Raw genomic sequence first — 9,724 nt, 5'->3', positions numbered from 1 at the left:
TTCATACAAAGCTTCAGGGAAAGATCATACTGTCCTGACAAAGTGCCAAAGAACTGAAATGTTTACTTTGATCATTAATGTGAATTTACCTCACCACCGAATCTTAAATAATTGAGGCCCTGAGCCTCAACGTGTTGGGAGAGAAGGGGGGACGGGGAGATGAGGAAAGGGGAAATAGTATAAATTAAACATTAACAAAATTTGGTCTTTGAGAGTTCCTGGCTGCCTCCATCAGTAGAGCCTGTGACTCTTGATCTCAGGGTTGTGAGTTCGAGCCCCATGTTGGGTGCAGAGATTACTTAAAAAAAAAAAATCCCAATATAAGCATTTAAAAAATGGTACTAACTAGTTACCAATGTAGCAAGCTTGGATTATGTTATTAAAGATCTTAATTTGATCTGATTTAGTGTTAATAACTAAGGGTGTAATATATAGAAGACACAAGGCCAATCCCCTAGGGGAATTAGGCAATGGAAAGATGAAGACAAGGTTACTGCCCTCCACAGTACTCAAATCTAGTGGAAGAAACAGATATTTCCAAATTATTATGATCCAAAGCAGGCTGAGATAAATGCTCTGAAAGAAAACTAAACAAAAGAGGATGTGAAGGACTGAATGGGAGTGGGAGTGAGGGTCTGAAAAGTCCTGTGGCCAACAGGGAATTGAAAGAGGCCATGAAAATGACCAGATTTTGAATAGGCATAGGTGGGATGTTCCATGGAGGGCAGGAGCTCAGTGGGTGAGCGGCCAGAGAGCTTGGGGACCAGCCAGGTCACTGAAGATGACTCCTGAGGGATGGGAGCTAAGTTTATAAGGGTAGGATGAAGCAAAAAAAAGCAGGGCAGCGGGGGGACTCAAATTCCAGGTCAAAGAGTTTGGAATTTATACTATTGTGTGTTGTTTGTCCAGCCCCTGATTCTTCTCAGGAAGACACCCACTGAGCTTCTGAGGGGTCAAAGACTAGAAGTCAGTTCCATGCACCTTGCAAAGGCCCACTGATATGGATGGGAAGTTGCCCAGATTATGCATTTCCTGGAGACTACTTTTACTCACCTCTGTCTGTTGTGAAGAATCAGTAGTTTTCCTTTTCTGCTTTTGTTTTTCAATACAATTTGACCTAGATATGCTTTCTAAAATATCTTGCATCATAACTGACTTATCTCTCAGTTTAGGAGAAAGGCTGGCTTCTGTATCTATTATAAGTGGCTTATTAATTATGTTATTTTTAGGGATTTTCACTTTGGGAGCAACCTTAAAGAAATCAGAGAACTGGTAATGAACCTGGTCATGGCCATATTTGAACCAATTGCCTGAAATTGCTTTTTCAGTCTGTTGTTTCTGGGGTGGCTGCCCTTGGAAACTTTTTGGTTTATCACATAGACTCTTGATCTTAGTTAGAAAATTTGAAGTTTCTTGATAGCTGCTCTCTCCAGCAACCACTGGCTCTTCTAAATTAGAGGTGTTTTCTTCTCTCATAGTTCGAGAACAATAGGGCTTATTGCTGCTTTCATCATCCCTTTTGGGGCTGAGAGGGCCCGTGAGTTCCGGGGTTTGTTCTTTTGGCCAAGAATTCTTAGCATAGTGCAAAATAATATTTTTAATAATGGCTTCATCAGAACAGTCAGCATTAGAAATCTCAGGGAAAGTTTCACAATTAATGCCTTGACCTTTTAAGAATTCCTCTTTGGAAAGATGATGGAGTAAAATATCAGAAAGGTTTGACTTTGAAGGGTCTCTTTCATTAGCTGGCATGTCAAGATTTATGGTGGATTGTTTCTCTTTATCATAGTTTTTGTTAACAACAGTTTCAGTCATTTTATCCCAAGTCTTGGTTATGTCTGCATTTCCACAAATCTCTTTGTATGTGGCCTTTTTTTGAGGATCATCTACTGTTGACATAATTTGATATGAGACATCAAGGATGTCATTTTTTGAGGTAAAATTGTAATCGTTGTATATCTTAATTTGGGAGAAATCCCTACCAAAAAGCAAATGTTCCTGTGGCTTAGGAGTTGTGTCTTCTGAGAAAGTGGCTTCCTCCATGTATGTGCAGCCTGACTTCCTTTGTCCTTTGCTGCCTCTTTTTGATGTTCTTAATTGTAACTGTAGATCTTTTGGTTTTCATTGGTTGTCTTCATTGTGTCTCCTAGTCTGTGCAAAACAAGAAGAACGTCATTGTTAAATATATTGGAATAATGTATGACACTATGCTTATATTGCTGTCTATGCCAGAACAAAATGAATGCTTTTCATTTAGGGAAATTCAGTTATAAATATGAAGGCAGAATGCTCAGCCAAGTGGTATATAAGCAAGGAATTTAAAAAAAAAAAAGGTTGGGAGGAGGTTTTACATGTTTCATTCATTAAATTTTGAGGGAGAATTTGATCTCCAGTTGATGAGCATGTATTTTTCAATCTCTCTTAGGAAATGCTATTTGGAATATATATTCCACAAAATAAGAACTTAGGGTGAAAGTGAAAGATTACTATTTTAAAGTAGCAGGGCTAGGGGTGCCTGGATGGCTCAGTCAGTTAAGTGACCAACTTCAGCTCAGGTCATGATCTCATGATCATGGATTCGGGAATTCGAGCCCCACAGCTGGCTCTGTGCTAACAGCTCGGAGCCTGGAGCCTGCTTCTGATTCTGTGTCTCCCTCTCTCTCTGCCCTTCCCCGCTCATGCTCTGTCTCTCTCTGTCTCAGAAATAAATAAACATATAAAAAAGAAAAAGAAAAAAAAGAGTCTCTTATGGTTTGCCTCCCTCCCTCTCTGTAAAAAAAACCATCCATTTAGATACCTCTTCTCAACTTGCGAACTCGTGGAACAACTCCTTAGAAGCAGTAAGATTTCCTCCAGTTTTAGGTGGAGTAACTGAGGCTCTGACTCAACCAGGGGGCCTGCAGCCACCAGCTACCTCCCTTGACCATATAATGACAGGGTTGGATGAGTGGATCTCTGCGGTTCTCTCCCCTTCTAAATTTTTCTGAGTCTGTGAACTTGTGGTTTATTAGATAACCTGAAAATCTAAAATAATATGTTTGACCAAAAAAAAAAAAAGAGCTAAATTGTCCAAGAAAAAAGGAGTACAAACTAAATGTGGTAAAGACATCTACAGAACATTGTTCAAAATCTTAATTTATAGATATATGCCAATGTTAGAGAACTCAAATCAAAAAAATATTTTGTTTAAAGTGAGGGGAGAGGGGAGAGAGAGAGAGGGAAGGAGGGGGAAAGAGAGGGAGGGGGAAGAGGGAAGGAGGGAGGGAGAAGAGAAGAAGAAGAGGAGGAAGAAGAGGAAGAGGGGGAGGAGGGAATAGGGAGAGGAGGAGGAGGATGGGAGAAAGAGGAGAAGAATCACTGAAGGATTACTGTGAATTATTTAGTGCCTAATATTTACTGTGAAGTGAGGCATATCTTCATGAACAGAATTAAAGAATACTCCAACCCAAATTGAAGAACAAGGAAAAATGCTTCCCAGGAAAGTCAAGAGCACAGTGGGAAAGCAAGAGTTGAGAGACTTAGATGTGAGTTCCAGCTTCTCTACTCATTAGCTATATGCCTTCAGGCAAGTTACTTAATTTTTCTGAGTCTTGGTTTCCTCTTCTGAAAAATAGGAATAATAATACCTAGTTCATAGGATTGCTAGGAGAACATGAGATAATGCATGTAAATCTCTTGGCATAGTGTTTGGCACAGAATGAGCATTCAGTAATTTGTAGTTTAAAAATGAAAAAGAAGGAGTTCCTGGGTGGTTCAGTTAGTTAAACATCTGACTCTTGATCTCAGCTCAGGTCTTGATCTCAGGGTCGTGAGTTCAAGCCCCATGTTGGGCTCCACACCGAGCGTGAAGCCTACTAAGAAAGAAAGAAAGAAAGAAAGAAAGAAAGAAAGAAAGAAAGAAAGAAAGAAAGAAAGAAAAGAAAAGAAAAAACAATACTGAAGAATGCCCAGATATAGAAGGCTAGGTACTCTATTTGTGGGAATATTTAAAGGATCAAGGAAGAAACAGCATATATGAGACACGATCTCTATAAAAGCTTTAAAACTATTTTAAAAATCTACCTATAAATGAATATATTGTTTGGCAGTGAAAACTATCACTAAATAAATTTAAACAGAATGTGTCTAAGACATCCAAATGGTCAATAGGTACATGAAAAGATGCTCAACATCATTCATCATCAAGGAAATGCAAATCAAAACCACAATGAGATATCACCTCAAACTAGTTATAATGGCTATCATCAAGAAGACAAGAGATAACAAATATTGGCAAGGATGTGGAGAAGAGAGAACTCTTGTAACACTGTTGGTGGGAATGTAAATCAGCTCATCTACTCTGGAAAACAATACGGAGTTTCTTCAAAAAATTTAAAATAGATCAACTATATGATCCAACAATCCTACTTCTGGGTACATACCTAAAGAAAATGGAAACAGGATATCAGAGAGATATAGGCCCTTCCATGTTTATTGCAGCATTATTCATAGCAGCCAAGACATGGAAACAACCTAAGTGCCCATCAGTGGATGAGTAGATGAAGAAGATAAGAAAGAAGGATGTCCTTCCATTTGCAACAACATGAATGGACCTTGAGCACATTATGCTAAGTGAAATAAGTCAATCAGAAGGACAAGTACTGAATAATACTCCTTGTAGGTGGAATCTGAAAGAGCCAAACTTGTAAAAACAGAAAGTAAAATGGGTGATGGGGGTTGGGGGTTAGGACAGATGTTGTTTTCTGGTGTAAACTTGAAATGAGTGGCAAATAGACCCTACAGCTCTAATGCACAGCACAGTGAATATAGACAACAGTATAGTATTATAATCATAAAACTTGCTAAGAGACTAGAACTTAATTATTCCAACCACTAAAAAGAAATGATAATTATGTAATGTGATAGAGATGCTAATTATCACTACAATGGCAGTATATATATATAAATGTATCAAATTAAATGTGTACACTTTAAAATTACACAATATGAAAAGTCAAATATACTTCAATAAAAAAGTCTGATTTCTGAGGGTAAAAAGAGTATCTTTAAATGCCTACAGAGAAAAGAAAGATGAATTCTAGTTTTGCAAGACTTGTAGTGACCTAGGCTATAGCCCCAAACTCCTCCTCATGCCTTCTTTGTATCTTGAGATGCTCCTTGCTGACGTCTAAGTCTTTCTTGCTAAGGAAGGAAAGATCCTTTGTTAACCAGATCCTACTTTCTAAAATATCATCCCACTTAAACTGATAAAATTTAATTTATGCTAAGAAAAATAGAAAGAGACCACCAAGATAAGCCAGAAGTTTAAAGAACTTTCTCATTAGACATGGGAAAACAACTTCTGTTACTATTATTGTTATTGTTGTGTGTGTGTGTGTGTGTGTGTGTGTGTAAAATATCAAAATGGTTTAGTCTAATTAAAGGACAATCTACATCCTTGGCATTATAATGGGCCCCTTACAGGTAGCTGGAGGGAACTGGAACATCTTCTCACGTCAAACCCAGCTCAGTCTTGGAATTCAAAGGCGCATCCAGTTTCCAGTCAGAACCCAACAGAACCTCTCTATAGACCCAATTTGACTTACTAAGTTCAAGTGAACACATTTGGGGCCAAGACTGCTTATGTAGCTGTACTGACCATTATGTGCTCAGCAATAGCTCATAAATCACCCTGAGCATGAACACTTTGAGCAAATGGCTAGCACATCCCAGGAGCCCAGCCCTGTGAAAACACTTTTAGTCTGGGCCCTGAGCAGGGATGAACAACAAGGTGCTCACCATGCTACATATCTATTCCCTGTGTAGTTTACTTTTTTTATAAAGTTTGAATTTGGTGTTGAAGTGCTGACTTACGCTCAGTAATTTGACTAGTTTAAGAGAAAAAGGTAACTATGGCTGGGATGACTAGGAATCTCATAGAATCAATTAAGAATGTCTATACAAGGGGGGCACCTGGGTGGCTCAGTTGGTTAAGTGTCTGACTTCAGCTCAGGTCATTATCTCATGGTTCATGAGTTTGAGCCCTGCATTGGGCTCTCTGCTATCAGCACAGAGCCTGCCTTGGATCCTCTGTCCCCCCTCTCTCTCTGCCCTTCCCTTGCATGCATGTGCACATTTGCAGTGTCTCTCTCTTTCTCTCTCAAAAGTAAATAAACATTAAAAAAAAAAAAAAGAATGTCTATACAAGGGAAAACCAAAACTTCTTACTGGTTAGAGGTCAAAGATGGTCAGAAAATCATTGTTTCTGGCTAGTGGATGATGTTTGTTTTATTCAATGTTGTGTATCATGTTCTATATGGGAAGATAATTTCTGTCTTCAAAAGAAAACTGTGGGACCATGTGCCTGTGACAATCTCTTAACCTCATCCCCAATACCTTCTGTTCTGTGTTTAGACCTTTGTTAGCCTGCAGACATGGTGCATATGACTCAAAGATGGAGGAGAAAGCAAACATTGTTTCTACCTACCCTTCTAAGACTCCCTGCACTAAAGTATGAACCACTTAACACTCAGGTGTTAAGGTGTCTTGAACGCCACTCTTCTAAGACCAACCCTAGTAACTAATAAAAAATAGTTGACTATTGGACCCAAATTCTCCTTCCTCCATTATATGTGTGTGATGAAGAATATGAATAGATTACAGTTAGGAGCTCTAAGTTCATGATCCAATGACATATATAGTTTTAAAGATTTTATATATTTTTTAAACATTTTTTTAATGTTTATTTTTATTTTTGAGACAGAGGGAGAGAGCATGAGTTGGGGGGGGGGTGCAGAGAGAGAGGGAGACACAGAATCTGAAACAGGCTCCAGGCTTTAAGCTGTCAGCACAGAGCCCAATGAGGGGCTCGAACCCACAAACCGTGAGATCATGACCCGAGCCAAAGTTGGACGCTTAACCGACTGAGCCATCCAGGCACCCCTAAAGATTTTCTATTTTTAAGTAATCTCTACACCCATGTGGGGCTCAAACTCACAACCCTGAGATCAAGAACCCCATGCTCTACTTTCTGAGCCAGCCAGGAGCCCCTGCAACAATATTTTGTACCACCTAAGGCAATATGCTGTTCTATAAGACTTCAACCAACACATGCCACAGTCAACACGAAGAAGTAAAACAATAGCAGTAGCAATAGAAACTCACCTCCATCTTGGGGTCTCTGGGCATCGATGGAATGAACCAGTGAACCTTTTAATACAGATAAGCAATCCTTTAACTCTAAATCATCTTTCTTTTTTTCAATAGTAGGAAGTTGGCTGCAATTAATTAATAGAACAAAAACTGAGCTTCCAAATCATGGTGTGCCTGCTTCTTCCATGTTCCTTCCATTGCAAGAAATGACTATAAGACTATATATGGCTATATAAGGAACTTCTGATGTGATCAAAACGTGTGTGCGTGTGTGTGTGGTCTTTTAAGAGCATTCAAAAATACTTAGTTTGACTCTGTTTTAATTTTCAAGCTCTCTCCCTCTATTTCTAGCTCAAGATTTCTGTTTACCCATGAAGGCATATAGGAGATCGTTCAGAATAATATGTCCTAGGCCACGCCCAGAGGCCAGGTATTCATGGATTTTGTATCCAGTGTATGGTGTTTCTAGATTCAAATATTTTCAAAGGTAACGTGATACAGGTTCCCTCTGCAATGACTGCATTTGGTTACATGCTGGTAATGCTATCAGCTAACTTTATCTCAGAAATGTGGGTGCCCACAAATGCAGTGTCTATAGCTGTAACCATATACCTTTCAGCGTGGCGTCTGGTTCCCTCCTGTTGTTGAGCGGTAGAATGGAGACACTGTGTTGGAACAACAAATCAACCCAGTGCTCCCTCGAGAGCCATATGGGTATATTATTACAGCCCATCTTAGGTGAGTGTGCATGAATCTGATGACTAGCTGTTACAAATTATTTATTCTGAAACTATTTGAAAAATCTGATCAAAAAACCCTTTTGAAACTATGTGTGAACCAGTATTTGGAAAAGCTTCCTCCCTGTGTTTTACCAGCAGACTTTTCTTGGTTTTCTTATGCTTTGGGAGATCAGTGCTATCTCTTTATCCAATTTTCCCGTTGACATAACCATATAGTCATAGATTGTCTAATTTGTGCTGTAAACCATGGACCTTTGCTGTGCTTTGGAAACATTTAGAAAACTCTTGCCAATTGATTTTCTGAAAATAATTCTAATAATAATTTTTTTAAGTTTTATTTGTTTTGAGAGGGTGGGAGGGGCAGAGAGCAAGAGAGAGAGAGAGAATTCCAAGCAGGCTCCTCACTCTCAGCCCAGATCCCATATGGGACTTGAACTCACGAACTGTGCAATGATGACCTGAGCAAGGATCAAGAGTCCAATGCTTAACTGACTGAGCCTACCCAGGCACCCCTCTAATAACAAATTTTAAAGCACACTGATTTAAAGAAGTATAATTAAAAACAAACAAACAAAAAACATCCACCTTGTCCTTTCCCTAAACTTTCTAGCTTAAGTTTGGCAACCCCTGGAGATAAGGGCCAGAATATAAATTATGCCCTTATAGAAGAATACTAGTACTACTTCCTTAACCCCTTTCTTATTAAAAAACAAACAAACAAAAAACACCGAGAGCATTTTACATAGTAATCAATTAGACTCCCCCCAGCATCACTATGAAGTAAATATTAATCAGATGCTGAAATACCAATTTTTTTATTTTTTTTTAACGTTTTATTTATTTTTGAGACAGAGAGAGACAGAGCATGAACGGGGGAGGGGCAGAGAGAGAGGGAGACACAGAATCGGAAGCAGGCTCCAGGCTCTGAGCCATCAGCCCAGAGCCCGATGCGGGGCTCGAACTCACGGACCGCGAGATCATGACCTGAGCTGAAGTCGGACGTTTAACCGACTGAGCCACCCAGGCGCCCCTGAAATACCAATTTTTATTGGACAATTTTGCTTGCTATATTAAGATCCTAGAAATGACAACGATACAAAAGGAAAAATAATGCTCAACATTAAGCCAATTATGATTGGCTTGTGTAGGCTTAATAAACACTAATTAATTCAGACACACATTACCCAGATGAGGTATTTCTTCATCCACTCAAGCAATATCATCATCTCAGAAATGGAAACTCAGTACAGTGCTAAACAATTTAGGACAGGAAATAATTACCTGTTCAAAAGATAACAGTACTTTGCATCTAAACATTGCTTTTTAACCAAGCGTATCCAGCCACATTACAAACGCTAAGTAAACACTCTCAGAGACTTAATAAGTATTTCTCTTTAACCTCAACAGATTGAAGGAAAAAAAACAATTTAGCCAAAATTACACAGAAGGTCACTAGCAGCGAGGGTTTGGTTCCTGAGATTCTAGTATTAGGTGGAAAGTAAAGAAAGCATGTGTTTATAGACGGCCAACTATGTGCTGAGCCCTTTGTGTATTTCATCTCATCAGTCCTCTCTGTGGCCCTTAAGATAAATACTCTATGATCCCTACTGTGCGCTGAGAACAGGTCAGTCTGATTCCAAAGCCAACTTGCTTCTGTTCCTATTAGACCACGTGGCACAAAGTGGGAGGAAATAGAAAGTTCAGACTCACCAGAACTTTAAAAAAAAAAAAGAAAGATTGGTAATTAGTTTTCTATTCCTGCTGTAGCAAATTATCCCAAACTCAGTGGCTTAAAACAACACAGATTTATTATCTTCTAGTTTTGGAGGTCGGAAGTCCAAAAATGGGTCTCC

General features: G+C 39.0%; 1 protein-coding gene across 5 annotated transcripts in view; it reads right to left on the bottom strand.

Annotated features, from left to right (window-relative positions):
- Window positions 1-5,589, bottom strand: part of AKNAD1 (AKNA domain containing 1) — a 41,521-nt gene extending 35,932 nt beyond the window's left edge. For 3 of the 5 annotated variants that reach the window (XM_060623117.3, XM_060623122.3, XM_060623120.3), the window contains exons 1-2: window positions 5,462-5,589; window positions 1,054-2,151 (exon numbers count right to left, since the gene is read on the bottom strand). In XM_060623117.3, coding sequence (XP_060479100.2) covers window positions 1,054-2,043 — 990 coding nt within the window. In that variant the 5' untranslated portion in view covers window positions 2,044-2,151; window positions 5,462-5,589. Of the gene's footprint in view, window positions 1-1,053; window positions 2,152-2,797; window positions 3,025-5,461 lie in introns of all 5 variants that reach the window. The other 2 variants (XM_060623118.3, XM_060623119.3) reach the window with 2 other exon arrangements.
- Window positions 5,590-9,724: the final 4,135 nt, after the last annotated feature.

Source organism: Panthera onca, chromosome C1 (genome assembly GCF_046562875.1).
Source record: "Panthera onca isolate mPanOnc1 chromosome C1, mPanOnc1 haplotype 2, whole genome shotgun sequence".
In the NCBI taxonomy this organism is placed as follows: Eukaryota; Metazoa; Chordata; class Mammalia; order Carnivora; family Felidae; genus Panthera; species Panthera onca.
Note: the sequence above shows the minus strand (reverse complement) of the source record. Positions and strands in the feature narration are given on the sequence as shown.